General features: G+C 38.5%; 1 protein-coding gene across 1 annotated transcript in view; it reads left to right on the top strand.

Annotated features, from left to right (window-relative positions):
- The first annotated feature begins 272 nt into the window (after positions 1-272).
- Positions 273-25,493, top strand: part of BMAL2 (basic helix-loop-helix ARNT like 2) — a 69,768-nt gene continuing 44,547 nt past the window's right edge. Inside the window, exons 1-2 of the mRNA XM_063115704.1 lie at positions 273-486; positions 24,750-24,900. Coding sequence (XP_062971774.1) covers positions 273-486; positions 24,750-24,900 — 365 coding nt within the window. The remainder of the gene's footprint in view (positions 487-24,749; positions 24,901-25,493) is intronic.

Below are 25,493 nucleotides of genomic sequence, written 5' to 3'. Positions count from 1 at the left end.
TATAGAGACAATCCTTCCACTCAAAATGGTTTGCATTATAGGATATTTAGAGTTGAAGGTTAAGATTATTGCCATAAAACAATAACTTCCAAGACATTCGAAATGTTTACTTAGGATGTTTTGTGTCATTTTTAAGTACACTTTGTCATGTTTTCACTGCATGTTGCAGGGACGGTACGGACTCATCCACTAGCCTTCTCCAAAACACCTCGACTTTGCCCCCCTGCTACGGCACATACTCAGTTGTGTGAGGGGATTCGCCTTTCCCCAACATGGTTTATGTTTCCCACCTCCAGGCTGTTGCTCAGGCTGTTGGCTGCTCCAGGAATGCCCATGCCCTCCCTTCAGACGGGCCTGTAGAATCTTCCCATGCCACCGGCTTGAAGGCTGAGCTGGGTGCAGGTGTCATTTCTTTAGTATCTGCCTGCGGAGGAGGAGATCTGGTGTCGGAAAATCAGCATGAGCTTTGGAAGCAGGCCTTTGGGAGTGTGATGCCAGTTCCATTATTTTCTAGCTGTGTGACCTTGGCCAAATTATTTTACTTCTCTGAGCTCCAGTTTCCTTATCTATAAAATGGACATAAAAATGCCCAACGTGGAGGGTTGTCATGGGAATTAAATGAGATAATGATTCCAAACTGTTTAGTGAACTCTGACAGTCAACAAAAGATTTTTTCCCCTTTTCCACCTGAAACCTTCCCAGAACCTCTCCACCAAAATTGAAATGATTCTCCCCTCCTATTTTCACACTTAGTTTTTTTGTGTCTGTGATAACAGTTGTGCTTGTGCCACGAGTTATTTATGTAGGTTTCTTAGCTCCACACTTAGGTTGCACATTCCTAGGAGGGCAGGCTTGGTTCTTACTCTTTGCAATCTCCAATTCCTGGCATCTGTTAAGTGCTTAATAAAGGTTTGTGGATTTTCGAGTGAACGATGGTTTGTGTAAGGTGTGGACAGGGTTGGATGTGGATCCTTCATTCATAAAGGATCCATTAAATAGTCACTATTTACTAGGCAAACAGAGATGGAGAGAGATGGATAAAGCAAGAGAAGGGGCAAAAGAGCTTACAAAATTTATTAGGCTATGTGAGAAGTGCAGCCCAAACATTTACAATACAAGACAGAACATGGTAAAGTGTATAGGCTAACTGCTAGGTGTTAGCCTCCTTTCCCAAAGTTGGGAGAAATTATATCAAGTTCATGGAGCAGAAAGTCACAGAAGGCTTTCAGAGAAGGTGCCAATTTTATCATGGATGGCTCAATAACTCTTGTAGAGGCAGCAAAGATAGGGTATATGGGCATGGAGATGGAATATCACCAGTGTTGTGCTGGGAAGAACTGATGTTAGTATTCTTTGGCTTTGGATAGGAAAACTGAATATAAGAACGGGGTTGCCAGAGTTGCATTGCTGGTGTTGTGTTGGGCTTCCCCTCCCAGGTCTGTGAAGCGTCATGGGCAGTCAACACAGAAAGTCTGTCGTACACACAGGTGGTTTCCCACTCTACAGAAGGAGAGGCATGGGCATCTTCTCTTTGGCTCCTGGTCTGCAACAGAGCTTTTATGTCACCTGAAAGGCTAATTGCAGCATATTTCTGATCAGTAAGACAGCTGGAAAGCAGAGTTCCTGGGTATCTTAGCCTTCACTCCAGGACCATCTGGGCCCCTTCTTTCTCTCTTTCATCCTCTGTTCTTCTCTGGAAAAGCAGTTGCTTATATCTTTAAATCCATTTCAATTCTTTAAATTCTTTCCTCTGAAAAGCATCACGAGTACTATTTCATTAATTTCCATTACAGCCTGCTTGGAGAATTAAATTTCCTCTCTGAGTTAACATGGTGCCCAAAGGTAGGCTGTGATTGCACCACCACGGAGACAAACACTGTCGCATTCTAGGAAGGCCACCTCTGCTATGTCGCCCAGGCAACCATGCTGACCTAGAAAAGAGACCAAAGCCAGTTTTCCATGCGTCATGGTGCTAGTGGCTTCTTTAGGACAATTCTCCTTTTCTTTAGTTTTCTTTCTTTTTTTTTTTTTGGTCCTTTTATTTAGTTTTCAACTTGAGTTCAGAAAATACTAGCACTTTTGGTGAATCAGTTTCTTTTAACAATAATCATAGCTATGTCTGGGACTTGTCATAAGCGAAACAGCCTCATCTCAAATTTTAGAAGGCACGTAGGACAAATTACTTATCAAAGGTTTAAAAATCATTTTTGTTAGCTATTTCCCTAGCAAGAGCATGAAAGCAGCTTTAGATTATGATCATTATTGTTACTATGGCGTGTTAGGCCTAGATAGTATTAAAGACATAAATGGCACTTTCAGTTTCATTGCTTTACAAATTTGTATTGTGTTTCAGTTTGTAGACCTTTAATATTTGCCTGTTGCAGTATCATGCTTTCCTTTTAAAAAAAAAAAAATGCTCTTTCCTCTTTCTAGAATAATCACCATTCAGTGAAAGATACACAAATATTTTTATGAACATCAGTGAATTTTTCCCCCCAGTAGTGAAGTTAAACTAATGGTGTTTCATCTTGTCGATACCTGAGATGTCAGGAACCATATATCTTTTATAGGCTCTGTGTAGAATTTGGCATGTCAAATCATGCCTGAATAATTAATATTAATCATGATAATGTCCTACATCATGTCTTCTACATAGTTACTTATAACCTTTAGGAATTGTATTTTATTGGGGGTTATATTTTTCCATGTGTAACAGTGATGTGGTTGTACACTATCCAAATCTAAACACATTTTTGTGCCTTTTGGAGAAACCTACTGATGGTGAAAATGTTAAACCCTGCATTCTTCTTTTGCATGGGGATCTACAAGGTCTGGAGCGAGTCAGTGGACTTTTCTGTTTCAGCGTGGAACTGAAATTCTGATGAACTGCTGTTTCTTGTTTCTCCCATCCCTGGATTAGGTAGGATGCCTATGAAATGTTGGCCTTTTCTGGAATGGTCATAGTCAGGGAAGCATTCTTCAGTGCTTATATCACTCTGATTATACTCTGCATAATAGCTGAGTGGTTTCCCATGACACTGATTTCCTTATAGTCATCGTGGGTGTTTCCGCTCCCACTTGGCCCCATTTTAAAAGCTTAGCATGTGTCATTTTTACTCTTTGGTTCCGCAAAATAGTTAATAATCCTTAACTTTTATTGAGTATCTACTATGTGCCAGGTGTTCTAAAGGCTTTACATGGTACAAGTCATTGAATCTGCAGCAACTCTGTAAGGTAGGTACTGTTATTAATCCATGTTTCAGGTGAGGAAACTGAGGCACAAATTACATTGCCTAAGGTTAAGGTTGCCAAGCCAAATTTGAATGCAGGCAGACTGGCCTCCAGGGTTTTAACCTTGCCCTGCATTGCATTCCTTCAGTGCCTGCGAGGCATTTGGACGTGGTACCACTTTTGTGAAGCGCTGATGTCTAAAACTGATGTTCTGTTGGGAGGGAGTGTGGAAAATGGGCCTCCGTTGGTTTTGAGAGAATCTGAGCTCCTTCGCTCACAATTGTGTGATGTTTGGCATGTGTATTAGTCGGGGCTGAACCAGAGGAGGCCATGTGTATTGAGACTTATTACAAGGGATGGGCTTATGCAACAGTGGGGGCTGGCGAGGCTAGACAGGAGTCTGGAGGGCAGGTTGTCAGTCTAGACATGCTGGAACTCTCCACCACAGGCAGAAGCTGCTGTCCACAGGTGGAATTTCTTCTTCAGAAAAGCCCCATTCTTAAGGCTTTTCAACTAATTAAATCAGGCCCACCCAGGTTACCTAGGATAATTCCCTTTACTCGTGGTCAACTGATTATGGGCTTTAATCACACCCACAAAATACCTTCACAGCAACATTTAGATCAGTGTTTAACTGAATAACTGAGGACTGTAGACTAGCCAAGGAGACACAGTAAAAAGACCATCACAGCAAGTTACTTCTTTTCTCTGAGCCTCAGTTTTCTCATGTGCTAAACAGAGACAGTAAACACTGTAGGATCGAAGTGAAGATTATGTAAAATAAGGTATGTAAAAGATATAGTCCCTGGCATGTAAGGATTCAGTAGAAGGTCGTTTTATTTGTGGCAGTGGTGGTCAGGTGGGTGACAGCAGTGATGCTGTGGTCCCACCTATGATCGTGACTTCATCTCCATTTTCATTACTCTCCTGGTCATTCCCTTCACCGCAGTGGTTGGTGTCCTAACTGGTATTCCTGCCCCAGATTTCTTCTAATCCATCTCCATTTTCTTCTCAAGGCTACCATGAAAGGCTTAAAGTAGCCCACTACTCTCCACCTTTGAAAAATGTCTTGTTGAAATCCAGATGCACAGTGGTTATAGCTTTCCTTGATGTATCAGGGCAGTACACCTGTCTCCAAAAGCTGTGCCCCCCACTCCTGCTCGCTAAAAGCTAGTGGGAGAGAGGACTGCATTCTGCAGTGACACTGAAATTCATTCCAAGTGTCTTTTGTTCATCTTCACTTTCTGTAGAGATCAGGGTGGGACATGAGAACTGTTTCTCCAAAGGAGGCTTTCAAATTTAAGTTCTATTTCTTTTCTTTTATATAAACTGAAATGTTACTCAAACTGAGCATATAAGCCTCAGTTTCCTTAGTTGTTAGGAGAGTGAATTGGACAAGATGATTTCTTCATTGCTTTTCCCTCCTATCAATCTTTTATTGAAAATTAAGAAAACCCGGTATCTTTTGGGGATATTCTCCAAATATTTTATATGAATTTTTATCTTTAAGAGCTAAACTAGTTTATTTTTTCTATATTGAATCAAATACTTAAAAAGCAACACTTTATTACAGTTGACTTAAACAACAAATTAAAAATTAGCCAAGAAAATCCTCCACTTTTCTACTCCATTAGATAAGAAATGATGTGTGAACAAATGAATGAACTCAGGAACTTTTATATTCTATTGGACTTGATGACTGTTTTGGCCTTATTCTGAATTGCTTGTCCAAATCCAACTCGTGCTAAACTCCCTGGCATGTTTCTGATCTTTCTGGCTCATAAATTTTGATTTACCTAATTCCTACTTTATTTCATTTCTTGAATGTGATGATTACACCTTTGTTTTCAAAGTTTTGTTTCCACACTTTACCATGATTCTGACTTTGCCTCTCATTTATGTGGCTTTTGTCTACCAATACTATAGAAGGTATTCTGTTCCCAACATCTATTGTCAGACTGTTGGTGTTGATTTTTTAAGGTACATTTTAAGACTCTTCAAATTCAAAACCACAGGTGTGTAGTCAAGCAAGAGATAAATCAAACTTCCAAATAACATCTTTGGTGTTGAATGTCATACAGGCAGTTGACATGGTCATGTACCTCAAAACTTCAAGATTATGCACTAGGTTTTCTTCACTGATACACATAAATGATACTATTTCTCAATAATTTTCCCTTCCTGGAATGCTCCTACACTGTTGGTGGGACTATAAATTAGTACAACCACTATGGAAAACACTATGGAGTTTTCGCAAACAACTACAGATAGATCTTGCATACGATCCAGCAATCCCACTTCTGGGAATCCAAAGGAATGGAAATCGTCATGTCGAAGGGATACCTGCACTCCCATGTCCATCACAGCTCTGTTCACAATAGCCAAGATATGGAACCAACCTAAATGTCCATCGATGGATGATTGGATAAGGAAACTGGTATATCTGCACCATGGAATACTACTCTGCCATAACAAGGAATGAAATTCTCCCATTTGCAACAACATGGATGAGCTTGGAGAGACTTATGTTGAGTGAATTAAGCAAAGCACAGAGGGATAAATACTGTATATACTCTCTCATTAGTGGGAACTAAGAGATAAGAAAGGAAAGAAAGACCACCGTGGTGCGTTGGACTTGATATGGAGAGAACATACCTAGCGGTACAAAGCGGAGTGGGGAAAGGGGGATGGGGAGGAAGGTCGGGGATAATTGAGGGGATAGTTGGAGGACATGGGATATAATCACAATTTGTCGTAGTGGATGTGCTGCAAGTGTTTATCTGGCCATCACATCTTAGGCATGAGTGATGACTATTTGCTTTGAACTCCATGAATATTTATAACCAATTAAAACAAAACAAAACACTAAGAAAAAATAATAATAATTTTCCCTTCCCTTTCCCCATACCACCAGTGCCACTCAAGCCTTTGGTTGGTACCTGGTAGAACTCCAGGACACACAAGAAGATCTGTCAGACTTGAAGTTCCATGATGGTGTAGTCTCTTCCTTGGTCACCATCATATTCTCAGCCCCCAGCATGGCATCTGGTTCATAGTAGATGCTCGATAAATATTTACCAATTGAATGATCTGCAGGACTTTATAGGACCACAGCTGACAAGTGCCACTCACCAGGTCACCATCCAAATAAGGGAATAGGCTAGCTCTTTTTGTACCATATCCTTTCTACCAGGTTGTGCTGCAAACTAGAGAACTGGTCTTTGAGTTCATTCTAAGGTTTTGAAGTCATAAACATAAATTCTGTCTGCCTCCAGTTTCTCCCATTCACATCTTTGCAATGGATTTATGTTTCATCCTGAATGCCGCGCCCTCATGATCAGATAGGGAGAAACTTAGTATGAGAGGTCTTCAAAAAGTTCATGAAAAAAATTCATATTATCTTTTATTTTTATTTTTCTAAGAACTTTTTGAAGTACTGTCATATACGCTGTGTAAGAAATCCAGTGCCCCTGCTGATTTGAAGACCGTCTTCAGTACACTGTCCAGTGTGAGCAATACAAGCAAATCCATATCTTACCTCAAACATGCTCTAGCATATATGTGCCTTTGCTCTGAGCAAGCCTGGGAAACCCCTGGCTGTTCTTTACTAGTAGGCTCGTTTTAAGACTTAGGCCCAACATAATCCATGCAGCCAGCATACCTTGATCCCCAGGCTCTCTGACACCTTGGCATTGTTTGCAGTCCTACTCCCAGACTGCTTTCTCCAACCCAAATAGTTCAGATATCCCACCTGCTGAGGAAGTGTCTGAGTCCATTTTGACCATTCGTACCTCTTCCGTGGGGTCAGCCTTTTGCTTTCCTCTGTAGCTCTGGCTTGGGTCTTACTTTGCCTGTGCTGTACTTGGACATAGTGAGTAAATGCCCTGTTGTTCTCTCTCTGGCGGTTTTGTTCAACATGACAGCCAGTCATTTGGTTTAAAGATGTAAATATCATGCTGGTCACTTTTGCAGGTGGCATATTTTGGAAAGGCTTAGGGAAGAGTTAGATATAATCTGACTCCAAAAAGATGTTGAAAGAGTGATGCCAAAAAAGATTAAATTTAACAGAAAAAAAGCCAGCACTTTATATATATATATTTTAAAAAATGAAGACATGAAACAGTAAAGATGTGGCTTAACACAGCCTGTAGAAAAGACAGATTTGGGTTAACTTGAGGAAAGCGCTGTTTGGAAGTCAGGAGACCTACGTAGAGGTCCTCTTCCTCCCCTGGCTATAGGATAAAGGGCAAATAACTTAATCAACTGTAGAACTTCTTTCTTGGAAAAAGAGGGAAAGAGACCATCTGTAATGTCAATTCCAGCTGCATAATTATATATGAATGACTCAATAGTGTAAAGTGAAAGCCTGTTTATTTATGTAAAATAAAAGCAAATGCAGCCCTGTACATTATGAAAGTGTTCAAACCATTATCAACAAAAGTTCTGCTCTGCTCTATGTGGACTAGACAACTCCTAGTTGTATTCCATTTGCACCACAAATCAGAGGATTTTTAAGCAAAATATGTCCAGGAGGGTGCAATCAGACTGGTGATAAAGCATCCTATGGGTAATATTTGAAAGAGCCATGTGGTTTGGCTTAGGAGAGAGAAGAACTTGGGACAAATGTGTGGGATGTTATGCTTGTCAACGAAAGATTGAGTTCTACACTATACAGATGATCTTAGTGCCACGTCCTTCATGAAGACTTTAGGGAGCATTGTGTCTCCATAGTCTCTAAAGACACTTTTCATTCTGCCTTGTAGTTAATTTTTGTATGTATCCGATTGATTTCTTTGAGAGCAAATGCTATGTAGTACTCATCTTTGCAGCTTCTCCATCTTATACCACAGTGCCTTACACAACAGTAACTTGTGCCTTACACAAATTCTTGCAACTGAATTGAAAACTTCTTCGACTTATCAGATATAGGATTGATGGATAGAAATTACAGAGTATTTTTTTGGCCTTCTAAGAAGTAGACTTTTCAAATAACTGAAATGCCTTAAAATTACATAGATTACAATGAAATAACATGACACATTCATTAGAATGAGTAAAATTAAAAAGGCTGACAGTGTCAAGTGTTGGTGAGGATGTGAAGCAACTAGAACTCTCATACCCTATTGGTAGGAATGCCACAACCAACTTATGGACACAGTTTGACCATTTCTCAAAAAGTTAAACATGTACCTACCTTACAGCCCAGTCATTTTACTCCAAAGTATTTACTGAGGATAAATGAAAACATCTGCCTACCCAAAGACATGTACATGAATATTTGTAGCAGCTTTAGTTACATTAGCCAAAAATTGGAAACAACCCGAATGGCCATCAAGAAATGAATTAAGTGGATAAATAAAATATGATATACCTCCCCAATGGAATATTACTCAGTAATAAAAAAGGAACAAACTACTACTGATACATGTAAGGACATGGATAAATCTCAAAATCATTATGCTGAGAGAAAGAAGCCAGACTCAAAAGGGCATATGTCATATGATTCTACTTATATAAAACCTAGAAAATGCAAACAAATATTTAAGTAACAAAAAGCAGGGCAGTGTTTGCCTGGGGTTGGGGTGGAGGGAGAGCTGAATTGCAAAGAGACATAAAGAAACTTTGGGGGAAACTTTTCCCTAGTTTTTTTTAATATGTCTTGATTTTGTGGTGGTTTTTGATTTACAGAAATTTTAATTTTTTTATGTAGTCATTTCTTTTATGGTTTTTACTGTTGGCATCAGACTTCAAAAGTCTCTCTTCATTTTAAAATTACAGGTACTCCTTGGTTTACAGTGAGGTTACATCCTGATGAATCCATCATAAGTTGAAAATATTCTAAGTTAACATGCATTTAATACACCTAACTTACTGAAAAACATAGCTTCGCCTAATCTATCTTAAACGCGCTCAGAACACTTATTAGCCTATAGTTGGGCAAAATCATCTAACACAGCCTATTTTATAACAAAGTTATTAAAATTTTTCAATGAAAATTCAAGGTATGGTTTCTACTAAATGTGTATCACTTTTGCATCATTCTAAGGTCAAAAAAATCAATAAGTCAAACCATCATGAGTTGAAGACTGTCTGTATATAAATATTTACCTATATATGTACTTTCTTACACTTTTATGGTTTTATTTCTTTACATTTAACTCATTAATCCATCATGAATTAATTTTGGTAAGTAAGGGGAAATGGAGATCTAACATTTTCTGAATAGTTAAGGAATTGACCTAACACCAATTATTGAATAATCCATCATTTCTTCATTTATTGAGTGTGGGTGATGTGTTAGGGATTCTGTTAAACTGCGAATAGAAACATGGTCCCTGCCTTCAAGAAGCTGTGCCTGATGATTAGTAGAGAGAGAATTACAATGAAGTGGGATAAATTCAGTGATGGCATCAATTACAAAGTGCTACCACATGCATAGAAGGGGCCCCGATAGGGTGGCAACTTCTGGCTTTTGGGGACAGTGGTCAGAGAAGGCTTCTTGTAGGAGATCACATCTGCCCTGTGTCTTGACAGGTAGGTTTATGTTAACCAGGTAGGAGAACAGGGCATTCTGGTGAGGGACAAGCATGCCCAGAGAGACAAAGCCATGGGGAAACATGAGATGATTGGGGAACGTGTGGTGCACTGAGGCCATTGCCAGGGCATAGGTAAGAGAGTAGCATGGGATGTGGCTAATGCTCAGGCAGTGCTGTGCTGGGCTGTGCTGGGCAAGACCTGGTATTTCATGTCATCCTAAACTCAGCAGGGAGCCGTAGTGGATTTTAAGCAATGGGATGAAATAACCAAAGCTGTTGTGCAATAATTACACTGCTGGTGGTTTGAATACTGAAGATCCTCATAGCACACTGCTTTTAATTCACAGTAATGATCACAGTTTTGAATTACATGTTTGATTATTGGTTAATGTCTATTATTGCCTTCTTTAGAAGGGGTGGGAGAAATTTATTATATTTCACTAATAATATGAGGATTTTGATGTAGAAATCTTAATTATCTGGCACTATATTCTGATTTCATCTAACTCTGTAGCGGACCTGCCTCTTAATTGGACTTTGGCATCAGTCATCTTTAAATGGTTACACTGTCCTTCAGTCTGAGGTATGAGGGTGGAGCTGCACATTGGGATCTGTCTGGATCTTACTTCTGGCCATAAGCCCACTGTACTCAATTCAGATAAGTAATTAATGTACGACTTAATATCTGCCCAACTTATCTCTCTCTCTCTTTTTTTTTCTTACGAAAGCTCTATAAGGTAACTCTGGTCTTTATCATAACTTTTCTTTTACAGATGAGGAAATGACCACAGAGGTAAACAATTTACCTAGTACAGTCACACAGTAAGTTAGAGGGTGGTTGGACGAAAATGCTCTTGCTGTGCCTGGTGCCAGCTTGCTGCCATTCAGTCCCATGCTCAGCAGGGGTGGTGAGCTGCTCATGTTGTGTGTGGTACAGTGTTCTCATTAAGGCAGGGGATTGTGCTTGAGCTGAGTCCTGACTGGTGGATATTTTATGTAGTTCATATAGTCAGGAAGTACTTTCTTTAGAAAAGTCCTCAGAAATCGTTACAGGTTGTCAGGGTCTACTTAGTCACTCCCCCTGCAAAAGCAGGTGCCTTTAGCAGACTGTGGGCTATTTCCTGCCACCAGCAACAGCGCTTTATGGACTCTTAGATGCCAGTGTTATTTGCAAAGAGTTAAACATGGCACCTAACTAATGCCTTCAATCACTTACCCAGTGTGGCACATAGATGTGATCAAAGCCATGTGGCTGCCACTTTCTGAAACCAGTAGAGTTACCCCTCGCCCTCAAAAAAGTTACCCCTCTTCTGAAGGCAGGTAACTCTTGTGGAAGGCTTTTCCTTAATTCACCTACATACTTTTGCCAAATAGACCTGTCTTTCACACACAGTATAGGACAAGGGTCAGTCCAGAATCCTTTGCATTTGGTTAGAAATGCCCTGTCCCTCTGTTCAGGAAGACATGCAGATGTTCCATGGAAGTGGTTCAGTATGTTTTTGCATCTTTAACAACACAAAGTTCATGACATCAGCAGCCCATATTTGCTTTGGGGGTTAAGAAAACAATATAAGAAGGACTGCTGTGTCCCTGTCTCTTTGAATTGTGGTATAAATTTATCCTTTCAAAGAAACACCCAAGGGTGTAAATAACACAAAACTTTTTTTTGTTATATTTATTTTTTATGAGTTAAAAAATTGGTATATGTGTTATGGTAGTTGAAAGGTAGGGACTTGAAGAGGTGATTAGATTGTAGGACCATGCGGTAGTGAATGGATTAATAATGATTGTCAGGGGTGTGGTTCTGAGAACTTTAAAAGTAGAGCATGGGAGAGTTTGTCTCTGCTCCACCATTTTCTTTCATGTGAGACCCTAGTGCTGTAAAGCCACCACCAAAGAAGACCCTCACCAGATGTGTTCCCTGGACTTTGGGCTTCCCAGCTTCTGAAATTGTAAGCAATAAATTTAATTTTCTTACAAATTACCCAGTTCCAGATATTTTGTTATAAGGAACAGAAATGGACTAATACAACGTGTTAGTTGTAGAAAAAATTTGGTGAATTAAGAAAAATATGAATATATTACCTTTCTGTTATTTTCTTTTCTGCATTCTGCTTTGACTGCCCCTCCCAGGGTTAGCCAATTCCTAGAGAGAGTAAGCAATTCACTCTTGAGTGCACTTTTCAAATATAAACCAACCAATCCAGAGCCCACAGCCCAACCTCCTCCTTTATTGGGCTCTTGCAGTCTGGGCCACTATCCACCTGCCCTAATCACCCCAGGGCCAGGTACCAGAGAACTTGGGACAGCCCCTGTGCCCCAGAGCCTGCTGAAATTATTCTAACTAGCCAAAGCTAAATTTACTTAGACTGCCTTACCTATTCTGGCCAAAACCACAGTTGAGGCTCTTGCCCACAGTTCTCCCCTCTCCCTCTGCCTGCACATTGTCCTTCTGACTGTTCTTCTGACTGTGGTTCCCCACATGTCCCCCTTGATGGTGTCGGGCACTATACCCCCTCCTCTTGGGAATTGGATTGAATTATGTCCCCCCAAACTCTCTAAAGCTCAAATTGAGTTTTATGTATTAGAAACGTGGCCCCCACTGTGACTGTTAAGAGGGTGAGAAATCCTGTTATGGTAGTTGAAAGGTGGAGCCTTGAAGAGATGATTGGATTGTAGGACCATGTGTAGTAAATGGATTAAAAATGGTGGTCAGGGGTGTGGTTCCGAGGGCTTTAAAAGAAGGGGAGAGTCTGTCTCTCCCTCTCTCTGCTTTCTCTGCTTCCACCATCTTGCAATGTGAGACCCCCTGGGTCACTGTCGCCACCACCAGATGGACTTTGGACTTCTCAGCCTAAGAAACTGTAAACAATAAATTTTGTTTTCTTTATAAATCACCCAGTTTCAGATATCCTGTTATAGCAACACAAAATGGACTAATACAGGAACTGAGTAATATTCTGTGTTTTCAGTGGCAATTGTCTCCCGATCTGTTGGCCGTACTGTACCTCAAATTTTCTATTACTACACAGTATTTTAAAATAATTAAGAACAAAAAAATTATACAAAATTTAATATTTTGTGTAGCCTTTATTATTTCATACATAATCTGAAACCATTGTATTTAAAGGCTGCGTAGTAGTCCATTACATGATTACATCCTAATTTTTAGCTGTTCCCTTGTTTGTTTTTTACTTTTAGGTTGTTTTCAGGTTTACACTGTTGAAACATATTCATGAATTTCTATATACAAAAGGCTTTATGTAAATTTTTAATAATTTTAGGATAAGTTCAAATAAATAGACTTGGATCAGAGGACAGTGTGTGTTTGTGTACACTGATATAATTTTCCCAGTTGACTTCTGGAAAAGTTATATGAACAGTCATTCCTACCAAAAGTATATGAAATTATGGAAGTGTCTTCTCACCCCTCTGCTTCTCCAAAGCCAGTGCAATAAATTATCAGTATTGATCCATTTGATATGCAAAAAAAAAAAAAAAGGTATCTTTTTTTTAGTTCAATAATTCTCAGGTTATTTGTAATATGCTCAGCCTCAATTTTAGGGAATTGACCAAAGGGGCATTGTGGAAGCCAATCCCTCTCTTGTGTATTTCAGAACGAGGACGTGAGGTTGGCATTCATTTCAGCCTCTTTGCCATTGTTAGACATTATTCCCTGCAGTCACTGAATTGGCATCAGTTAGGTTTTCTATTCATCGCACCCTCATCCCATCCTTGTTTCAATCATCTGCTGTCCTCCAGGAAGCTGCTGTCTCGTATTCTTAGAGGCATTTTCCTCTCCTCTCCATCCCTTGATGTCATCCTGGGCCACTTTGGTCTTTCTTCTCTTTTCCAACATATTCTGTGCTCACTTCACTGCAGACACTCCTGGGGCACTGTGATATCGTGAAAATATATGTTGGGTCTTCGGCCTAGTCTCCTGACATATAACTCCTAAAATCCTTAGAATATCCAAAGTGATAAGAGTCTTTTTGCATGCTAATGACGGCTGGCAGCCCCTAGGTAGCTTCAGGATGGGGGCTGGTCACAGGAAAGACCAAGGTCCGCCCCCAACCTCCAGGGAGGGGAGAAGGGCTGAAGGTTAAGTTGATAACAAGTGGCCAGTGATTTAAGCAATCATGCCTATGTAATGAAACTTCCAAAAAAACCTCTGGATAACTGAACATGTGGAGGTTCCTGGTGGGTGGTGCATCCGGGGAGGGCATGGAATACCATACCCCACCCTGTGGATCTCTTCGTCTAAATCCTTTGTAATATCCTTTATGATAACCAGTAAATGTTAAGTGTGTGTTTCCCTGAGTTCTGTGAGCCGCTCAAGCAAACTAATCAAACCCAAGGAAGGGATTGTGGGAACACTGACTTACAGCTGTTTGGTCAGAAGTTCCAAGGCCTGAGCTTGCGACTGGCATCTGAAGTGAGGGGCAGTCTTGGGGACTGAGCCTTCACCTTGTGCAATCCGAATTAAATTGGAGGACACCCAGCTGGCGTCCAATGAAGAACTGCTGGCTTGCTTGCTAATGGGGAGAATTCCTCCCACATCTGGTCACAGAAGCCAGAAGTCTATCTTCTGTGTCAATGACTATGCTGTGTGAGAGCAGAGGAAATGTAGTGTGTTTTTCCCACTTACTCATTCAGGCACCTGTTCCAAAGACCCTTGAATCAATTGGAAATGCTTCACTTCTGAATCCTCAAGTCTCAACTGCTCCCTAGTGAACATGGATTCATATTTTTATGGCTCTCCCATTTGTTTAAAATCTGTTTTTCACCCTCAGTGTTATTTCCAGGCACTCCATCTACCTCCTCGTTCTAATTTCAGCTCCCTCTGGGTGTCTCCTGCTTTCCCTCCCAGCCTGCACTGTGGGATGCACCTATGTTGTTACCGGCATCACTTATTCATAGGTCCTTTTGAACTTCTGTGTACTTCCCTGGCAAGTGACTGGCCTTGGCCAAGCAAAAACATCTATTTTCTCTACTTCAGTTCTCCAGCTGTTGTGTGATCATTGACAAAATCACCTGCCAGCAAAGCTCTGTGTCCCTGGAATCTAGACGTGTATGGTTTCCCCTTTATTATTTGGAACTCACAGAAATTAAGAGTCTTAAAATAAAAATTTACAGAGAAAATAAGTCTAAATACATCTTAGTTTATGAAGTCTGAGATAGTTATGCTTTGTCCCAGGGACCTGCAGCTGGGTCCCTTTCTCCCCGTATTTGAGCCTTCCTCTCCGAAAATGATTTAATCTTAAGAACCATTCTCAGGACTTCTCTTTTAGACGTCTTGCTACTAGTGAGGTCAAGGCCAGGAGAATCAAATTTCCTCCCTACAATCTAGGTAGGAGAGGTAGACCCTTCTGTGATGTTTCAATTATGTATCTGAGATATGCTGTGGGACCCACCCCTGCCTAAAAGGGCTTTTGGCCTCCCCTGTCCGAGCTTAGCAGCAAAGTCATCTTTCCCTAACCAAGCAGGAGAGTATTCAGAGTACAGTTCCGAGTACAATCTTTATTACAGAAGTAAACAGGAATCCAGATGATAGGCCAGTCATTTAGGTTAGGCAAAGGTGGAGTACATCAGGATGAAAGTTACAGCTCTTGGTAAGAAGACTAAGTCCAGAACTGATCTGCCAGGAGGGGGGAGCATTTACTATGAACTGCCTTGAACTAGTGCAGTCTACTTTCCCAGCTTTGTTTTGCAATGTCAGTTGTATGCTGTGTCCAGCCATACTGACTGATCTTGCTATTCCTCAATAGTCCATAGGTATTCTTTTTTCTTTCTAAGTTGTGTATACGTCTTATAAAAGTAAGACACAATACTAAGAAAATTTTGGAACAATACAGAAAAGTACGAAGGAGAAAAATCCTTTGGCCACTCAGATGAAACTCCTGGAAACATTTCATTGTGTTTCTTTCTTTTTTTTCCCCCTCTCCTGCAAATGCATTATCTTTGTTTCTTATTTATCCATAGTCTGTATCTTCCATCCTGCTTTTGTTCACTGAACATTACGTAAGTATTTTCTATGCTTATAAAACTCATCATGAACATCATTTCTAGTGATAGCACTGGATTTTACTGACTGCATTAGCTACCTCCTGTTCATGGTGTTCTCTAAGCCTGAAATGCCCATGCAAAAAAATGTTACTCTCTCCTGCAAAACGGAACTAAGTGCTCTTCCCTCTGTGTTCTTGCAGCATAAGCTTGTACCTCCATCTAGGTCTAATTTCATTCTGTACTTGGTTTGTATGTATGTGCACCTACATATGCACAAACATATACAGGATTATAAACTTCTTGAGGGTAGATTCTAAATCTTAGCCTTTTAAGATATATCCTCCTCCTAGATTAGGCTCTTAATAAATCCTGTGAAATAACAGAATATTTTAAATCTCTGTTGAGCAAAAGTTTTTTTGTAATTTGAGTGGAGTACTATCTAAGGATGGCATTGTCCTTGAATAGTGCCAGTTAGGACTTTGTGTCTATCTATCATGTGACTAAGCATGTTAAAGTAACGTGTCAGTGGTAAGAAACGGTATTTGTGTTTCCGTTGTCATGCATTAACGTAAACCTATAAAACAACAACATTCTACAAAGCTTTTTCACACTGCCAAATGCCACACTTACCCAGTGCTTTTTTTGCCAGCAGACAAATGTCTTTTTTCTTCGACAGAAGAATAATTGTAAAGACGAAGTCGTGGCAAGAAGCAGGCCTCCCTGTTTGTGAAGCAGGTGCAGTAGGGACTTCCGTATTTCTTATTGTGGGAATGATAGATGGAGTGTGACCTCAGCAGCCCCAGAAGATGACTCTGGAAGTTCTGACTTCACGTCTTTCAGATTCTCTTTTAGACGTCTGGAGTAATGAACTAAATGCAACTTATTCTTTCCACAAACCCTAAACCCTTACTATGTGTCAAGAACTCTGCTAAGATTTGGGGATGGAAAGATGACATGGTCCCCAAAGGCTTTCCAGTAGAGGAGCTTATAGCCTTAATGAGGCTCTCGTAAACCTTCTCTCTGCCACTTCTCTTGATTCTATGGGCCAAACACCATTTGGAATCCTGAAGAGTAGGATCTTAATGCACCAATAAAAAGTACTAGAAGCAATACAATTTAAAATTGAAGGCATTTTAGCACTGAGAAGGACACAGCATCTCTTCTGTGGCATTCTTGAGAAAAGTAATAATCTGAATTCAGTCAAGAGGGAATGTCAGATGAACTTAAGCTGGAGGACATTCTACAAAATAGCTGCCCAGTACCCTTCAAAAATCTCAAGGAAGACAAAGAGGCCTGGCTGGTAGAATGGTATTGATGACACCAAGGTCAAGGGTTTGGGTCCAGCACCAGCCAGCCATCGAAAAAAAAAAAAAAAAAGAAAGACAAAGGAAGACTGAGGAACTGTTCCAGATGAAAGGAAACAGAGGACACATGACAGGTGCTAAATGCATCATGGGATCCTGGGCAAACAAAAGGACATTAGGAGGACAAAAGGCGCAATTTGAATAAAGTTTGTACGTTAAATAATAATCCAATATTAGTATTAATTTCATGGTCTTGATTATACTGGAGTTAAGTAATACATTACCATTTGGGGAATCTGGTTGAAGGGTATATGTGAATTCTTTGCACTATTTTTGCCAACTGAAATTATTTTGAAATAAAAGGTTAACATTTTTTTTTTAATTAAGAAAAAAAAAAAGACATTTAACTCAGTACCTTTTCCTGACTGACACCTCAGGCGTCTGCAGTGGCTCACCAACAATGTCAACTCTCTTTTGCTGGGCTAGTTACTTAGTATCAGTAAGCTTGTGGTTGTCACACACATTTCAAAAACATTTTCTTATTTAATTCCTAAAACAAATAAATGAGGTTTGCAGGAAATTATCTCCATCTTAAAGAAACAGACTTGGATATGTTAAATTTGTTTCAAAAAAACAGTACTAAAAAGATAGTGGGTAGATCAGATTAAATAGATTTTCTGGGCATGGACTCTCAGAAGTGAAGCAAGGGCTACTTTCATTTTTTAAAGAAGTAATTTAAATGTTTATATTGAACAAATTATTTTTCAGAAAAAGTTATTCACAAAATAATGTAAATTTTATATAAATTTTAATATGTAGCATACTACTGGCAGTGAAGGCAGGTGATAAAACAGAAGTTTTTAAGTTATCTGAAAAATGAATTTGTTCCATCTCGCTGTGGCGCTTCTGTGAATGTGTGTGTGCATGTGCATATTTCTGTGTATATGTATATTCTCTTTCAAGCATAACGTCTAATTCTAAATTTGAACCCTTTTGTACTATGAGCCTAAATCAGCTGGCTACTTGGCCTCCCCTGGTTATGACTCCCAAGTAGCTGCTCATTTCCCATAATTTATTTCCATCCTTGAGAAGTTGATACTACTTTTAAAATATTGTGAGATTGATTACCATCACCAGGAGATGCTCTTAGAGTGGAATGAGATTTAAAGCTAATCTCATTTTAAATAAGATCACAAAGTTCCTTTATGAAAGACAACCACGGTATCTGTGTTCTGTCTAAATTCTGAATTATTTAATTGTGTTAAATAACACATAATAAATAACTAATTGAGTGTTAAATAACACTTTGCCATTGAGAAGTGATTCAATTTGGTGAGGAAAGACAGTATCAAAATATTAAATCAGATACCTCCAACATGAATTACATAAAAGCGGAACTGAATTTCAATTCCTAACACGTGTTCTCAGGCTGAAAGTCAAGTTGACTGGAAGATTAAAAATGAGATCTTTACTCTTTAAGTTATGAGTCACCTCCTAACAAAGAAAGATCCACTACATGAAGGTTGAATTGTTTCCAAAGATCGGATCTCATCCAGAACTACTTAGCCCCACAAACCCCAAATTTCTTTTTGTTTACAGAAAGCCCTCTCTTTGAATATACTTCTACTAACACAGCTAGGCTTGATGGGATATAGCTAATTATGGAGCAACACTCCTCACCTCTTCAGGGACATAAAAATAAAGACCCCTAAACCTTCACATTTTGATTTTGTGAAAAGATTATTCTGCCTGCCTAAAGATAATCCGTGTCTTATTTTAAAGGTTAACAAGGAAGTAGGATAGAAACATGTGAAGGTCATGCCTCCCAGAATAAGAAGCAAGAAAAATCTTCGTTTTCTTTCTGTCTCTGAACTTATGTGAGGGAAATAACATGCTCGCTTGAGTGTGTGCTGGAGGGATGGGGGAATGGTCAGGGGTCTGGTATTATATACACTGGGGTGTGCTTGGATCGGTGTTTCCAGGTTTTTCCTTTTGATTTGCTATTTGAAGTAAGAAATTCCCCACATTTTTCTATGGCAACAGATGGTGTTCTGCCTTTCAAAATCCATCAGATTGAGGGCTGGCCCATGGCTCACTTGGGAGAGCGTGGTGCTGACAACACCAAGTCAAGGGTTATGATCCCCTTACCAGTCATCTTTAAAAAAAAAAAAAAAAGTCCATCAGATTGAAGGCAAGGAGCTGAAATCATGTTCAGTCTAATGTGGCATGTGGTCCTGAATTGGCCCCATTGAGAGAGTCCAGGCCTGGAAGTCTTGGGATACCATAGATGGGAAACTTAATTCCCAAGTAGCCCACAATCATTGGTGAAATTATGCTCCCAACGTGAGATCTATTGTGAGATCTATTATACCCACAGAGGATGGTAAAAATTACATGTGTAATTTAAAGAATAAAAACAAAACAAATATCTGAAGATATAGAACGTGAATTCCTTAGAACCCTCTGTGTGCCCCATTTTTCTTTTCCCAAAGAAAAGCACTGTTGTGACTTTTGGGCTAACTATTCCCTTGCTTTTATGTATGGGGTGACAACTCATGTAGGTATTTCTAAAAAACATATCGGCTAGTTTTACTTGTTTTTGAACTTTATATGAATAAAAGAAACATGCTGTATGTTTGGGGCTGTGACTTTTTTTGTTAAGGATTATGTTTTTTTTTTTTTTTTTTTTTGGTCTTTTCCGTGACCAGCACTCAGCCAGTGAGTGCACTGGCCAGTCCTATTCCGAACCCACGGCGGGAGTGCCACTGCGCTCCCAGCGCCACACTCTCCCGAGTGCGCCACAGGCTCGGCCCAGGATTATGTTTTTTGAAGCTCATGCATGATCATGGGTATGACACTGCTTCATTCATTTTTACTGCTATTAGTTTTACATTCAGTGAATAAACAATTTATCCATATTGTTGATGGAAATTTAGTTTCTAGTTTTCTCAGATTTTTGTTTTTACTGTTGTTCAATTACAAGCAGTGCTGCTAATGCATTTGTTGTACACGTCTCCTAATACACATTAAGAGTTTCTCCATATCTGTGCCTAGGAGTGGAATGCTGAGTCGTATGTTGTGCACGTGTTCAGCTTTATTAGGTAATGCAGAAATGGTTTTCGAAGTGGTTGTAACAGTTTACATTCCCACCAGCAGAGCCTGAGTGTTCCCCCTACTCCATCCTCACCAACACTTGGTATCATCAGACTTTTCTGCTGTAGCCAACACGTATTAATATCACTGTAGTTTCCTTTGGATTTTCTTGATTACTGATGGGATGGAGAAGCTTTTCATTTCTGTATTGACAATTTGAATTTCTTTTATGAAATACCCATTTAAGCATTTTACCTAGTTTTCTCTTGGGTTGTTGGTCTTTTTCTTATTGATTCAAAGGGCATTCTTTATATAATTTAGACATTAACCCTTTGTTGTTTATATGTATAACAAATATCTTTTCCCAGATTGTAGCTTGGTTTCATTCTCTTTAAAGTGTCTTTTGATCAACATTAACTTAAATTTAAGATGGTCAAACTTATCAGTCTTTTCTTTATTTTTTCTACTTTTTATGTCTTTGGAATTTTTTTCTATAGCAATAGTGTACAGATATTCTGTCCCCTTTAGAGTTGTCTTAGCACCTTTGAGCTGTTGTAACAAATTACCTTATTCAAGGTAATTTATAAACTACAGATATTTTATTTCTTACAATTCTAGAGGGTGGGAAGTCCAAGACCAAGGTGCTGGCAGGTTTGGTATCTGGTAAGGGCTGGTTCTCTCTGCTTCTAAGATGGCACCTTCTTGCTACATCATCACGTTGCAGAAGGGATGGAGGGGATGAACTTGCACCCTCAACCCATCTGTGAAGGTGGAGCCCTCACGGCCTAATCAGTCACCTCGTAAAAGCCCTACCTCTTAATACTATTGCATTAAGGATTAAGTTTCAATATGAATTTTGGAGGCACACAAACATTCAAATCATAGCAAAAGCCTTCTCTATTATGTTTTTGTCTTTTAGGTCTTGAATCCAACTGGATTGGTTTTTATATTTGGTATAACACAGGGAGTCCACTTTCATCCTTTTCCATAGAGAAAACCAGTCGACCCAGGACCACTTATGAAAAAGCTGTTTTTCCTACATTGATCTGAAATACCACCTCTCATATTTAGCAGATGTCTATAATATGCCATGTCTGTGTTCTCTGTTCCCTTCCGTTGGTCTGTCTATCCTGACACCAATACCACAATGTCTTAATTACTATAGCCTTATAATAAGTCTTGATATCTGATAGGACAAGTCCTCCCACCTTTTCCTTGGCTATTCATGACCCATTGCACTTCCATATACATTTTTTTATTCAGCTTGTAATGTTCCACCAAAATATTAAATATTCTGAGAGGAATGGCATATCTACTATAGGAGAAGTAACATTTTTATTATTTTGAGGCATCCATTCCATTAGCTTGGCATATCTTTCCATTTATTTGGATCTTTTTTGAAAGTTTATGTTGATTATTTTGGATTTTCTATATAGTCCATCATATCATTTCCCAATAATAGCCAAAATAATTATTGTCTTCCTTTCCTTTTCTTAAACCTCATATTTCTTTTTCTTGCCTTACCCCATTGGCAGGTCTTCTAATATAATTGTGTTGAAAATGGATGTTTTTGTTTTTGATCATAAAGGGAACACTTTCAATATTTCTTCATTAATGTTTCTACATCTATTGAAATGCTCATATATTTTATCATTAATCTGTTATTGTGGTGTATTAGTTTTTTGTTGCTTATAAAAAAATACTTGGAACTGGGTAATTTATAAACAAAATTAAAATTTATTGCTCACAGTTTCTGAGGCTGGGAAGTCCAAAGTCCATCTGGTGGTGGCAACAGTGACTCAGGGATCTCACATAGCATGATGGTGGAAGCAGATAGAGCAAGAGAGACAGACTCTCCTCTTCTTTTAAAGCCCTCGGAACCACACCCCTGACCACCATTATTAATCGATTCACTACTGCACAGTCCTACAATCCAGTCACCTCTTCAAGGCTCCACCTTTCAATTGCCATGATAGGATTTTCCACCCTCTTCACAGTCACAGTGGGGGCTAAGTTTCTAATACATAAAACCTGGGGGACACAATTCAAGCTCCAGTGAGTTTTGGGGGACATAATTCAATACACTACATGTGGCACATTATATTCAATAATTTAGTAATATTAAACCACTCTTGATTCCTGGGATAAAACTGTATTGGTTATGATGAATTAATCTTTTTATATGTTTCAAAATTTTGTTTGCTAATATTTTGGTAAGATTTTTATATCTTTGTTCATGAATAAGATTGGCATATAATTTTCCTTAATTGTACTGTCATTGCCAGGTTTTAATATCAAAATTATGTAAGCCTCATTAAAAAAAGTTGGGGAACAAGATAATCCCTCTTTTTCCATACATCGGAATAGTTTGTGGAAGAAAGAATATAGGAATATTCAGGTTTTTTTTTTTTTTTGCTTCAATTTTTGTAAGTTTAAAATTCTCTAGAAATTTTTCCATTCCATCTAAATTTTCAAATATTTAGCAGAACGTTGTTCATGAGTGTATTAGTCCATTTCTGTTGCTTGTAACTAAATACATGGAACTGGGCAATTTGTAAAACCAAAATTTATTGCTTTGAGTTTCAGAGGCTCAGAAGTCCAAAGTCCAGGGAACACAGCTGGTGAAGGCTTTCTTTGGTGGTGACTTCAGTGATGGCAGGGTATCACGTTGTGAGAATGGCAGAGCAGAGAGAGCTCCTCATGCATTCTCCTTGTTAAAGCCTTCAGAACCATGCCTGTGACCACAATTTTTAATTCATTCACTAGGCATGGTCCTCAGAATCAAATCACTTCTTCAAGGCCCCACCTTTCAATTACCGTGATAGGATTTTCCACCCTCAGCAGTTTACAGTGGGGATTTAAACTTCTGATATATGGACTTTGGTGGACACAATTCAGTAAACCTACAGCAATGAGATTTTATCTTTTTAATCTCTAGAACATCTAAAATTGTGACCCCGTGTTCATTCCTGTCTTTATTTGTGCCTTCTTTCTTTTTTTCTTGAAAAATCTTGCCGTAAATTTGTTAAAGTTTCTAAGCTTTTGGAAGCACATATCTTTAGCTTTTTTGATCTGCACTCTTGTGTGTTTATATTTTATTTCATTTCTGGTCTTATCTTTATGTTTTTCTTCTTGTTCTTTGGAGTTATTTTACTGATCTTTTTCTAATATCTTGAATTATTAGCTCATTAAATTTCAATTTTTAAAAAAACATTTAGGATTAAAATTTCCCTCTAAGTAAATGTTTTTGCATCTTCACACATTTTAATGTATAATATTTTTATTATTATTTATTTCCAAATGTTTTGTAATTTTACATTTGAATTCTTATCTCATGAGTTATTTGTGTATTTCTTAATTTCCAAAAATATAGGGATTTTCTGGTTATCTCTTTGTTACTGGTTTCTAGCATCATTACAATCAGTAAATGTTTTTATGTGTGAATTTGTCAAAATTGGTGAGAATTTCTTTTTAGACTAATATATTATTAATTTTTATAAATGTTCCATGGGTGTCCAAAAATAAACAACACTGGATTTTGAAGGTGCTAAATATGGTGGTTCATGTATGTCTATTATATCAAGCTTGTTCATTTGTGGATTTAGTTTTCTATATCATTATTTTTGAATACTTGATCTTTCAGTAGAGATGTGTTAAAAATCTCCCACTTTTGTACATTTATTACATTCTCCTTTGTAAATATTATATATTTTCAATCTATGTTATTAGGTACAAATGAGTATAAACTTGTTATATACATTTTAATATGAGAAATATAGTTATTTAAGGAGGCCCAAGTTTAGATATAGGTTATTCTGGTCAGTGATTCTGATGTTTATATTTTCTAAAACATTTAATAAACCACACTTGAGACAAAGAGGATTTTACTGTCATATTTAGCAATTCGTGGTTAAAAATATTCATGTCCCTTGACCTCGTTAACTCATTTCTAGCATTCTATTTAAAAACAATAACCAGAAGTATTTTGTATAAAAGCTTTTTGATAAAAAGCTTTATGTATCAAAGTACATATTTGTGATGGTGAGAAAATAAAAGCAAACTTAGGTTCTAACAATAGAAGTTAAATAACTATGACACCTCTACATGATGGTATATTTTGCAGCCATTAAAATCATTTATAAAGAACTTATAACAACACTGGAAAGTTACTGTGTTACAATGATACATAAGTAAAGCAGACTAGCAGACTAGATGATTTTGATTATTTTAATGACAACTGTAGAAAAAATTCTAATAGGAAATATTTCAAAATAGTAACATTGGTGAAATTTGATTTTTCCCCTTCCTTTCTACTTTTTTGTGTTTTCCATGTTTTACACAATATTAAATCTTTTTTTACAATTAGGTGGGGGGAAATAAGCCTAAAAATATGGACTAACAAATTCATTTCTAATATTTGAGCGTACATAATTAGTCTTTCATTCTTAAATGTTTTGTTGTTAGCTGGTATTTTTAAAATACCAAGATAGAAAAGTCATTTAAATTGTGTGATATGGATATGCATAAAGCAAAAGTTAATGTTTGAAGTAAGTGTTGTATTGCACTTTGTCTCTCATAGGTGAAATGTTGACAGAGGAGAGGCAGCGTGTTTCTCCTGTGGTTTCCTGTCATGTGAGCCCAGGGACAAAACCAACAGCTATGGGATCCTTCAGTTCACATGTGACAAAGTTTCCTAGAAAACGCAAAGGAAGTGATTCAGACCCATCCCAGTAAGTGAATTTGTTCCTCTGACCCCATGAAATCTTTGACTCTAGGGAGAAGAGAAGAAGATTACTTTTTAAATCAAATTCTTTCTTTTTTTTTTTTTTGTCTTTTCGGTGACCGGCACTCAGCCAGTGAGTGCACCCGCCATTCCTATATAGGATCCGAACCCTCGGCGGGAGCGTCGCTGCACTCCCAGTGCTGCTGCGCTCCCAGTGCCGCACTCTCCTGAGTGTGCCATGGGCTCGGCCCAAATCAAATTATTTCTAAGTACATAGTAACATTTGGATAGGGACGGTTATTTATCCACCCAAATATTTACCTCTGTCATTGACTGACCTGGAACTTTTCCATTCAGCTCTGAAGATTATTAGGTATCCAGGAGGGTCAACTGGAGTCTGAAGGAGATGTTGGAGCATAAGGTTAATTTACTTGATGTTCATGGTCACGGCAAGATACTTGCCTTCCTTATCAAAATACTTAACCAAGAGGAAAACATCGTCTTAAATGTTTGGCTTAAAATAGTAATTACCACTTTACTTCTCACCTTACTCATCATTTATATAATAACAAACCCTTGGCTATGTGTGGCCAGTTTAAT

This window comes from Cynocephalus volans, chromosome 12 (genome assembly GCF_027409185.1).
Source record: "Cynocephalus volans isolate mCynVol1 chromosome 12, mCynVol1.pri, whole genome shotgun sequence".
NCBI lineage: Eukaryota > Metazoa > Chordata > Mammalia > Dermoptera > Cynocephalidae > Cynocephalus > Cynocephalus volans.
The sequence above is the reverse complement of the archived record's forward strand: the minus strand, read 5'-3'. Positions and strand labels throughout refer to the sequence as shown.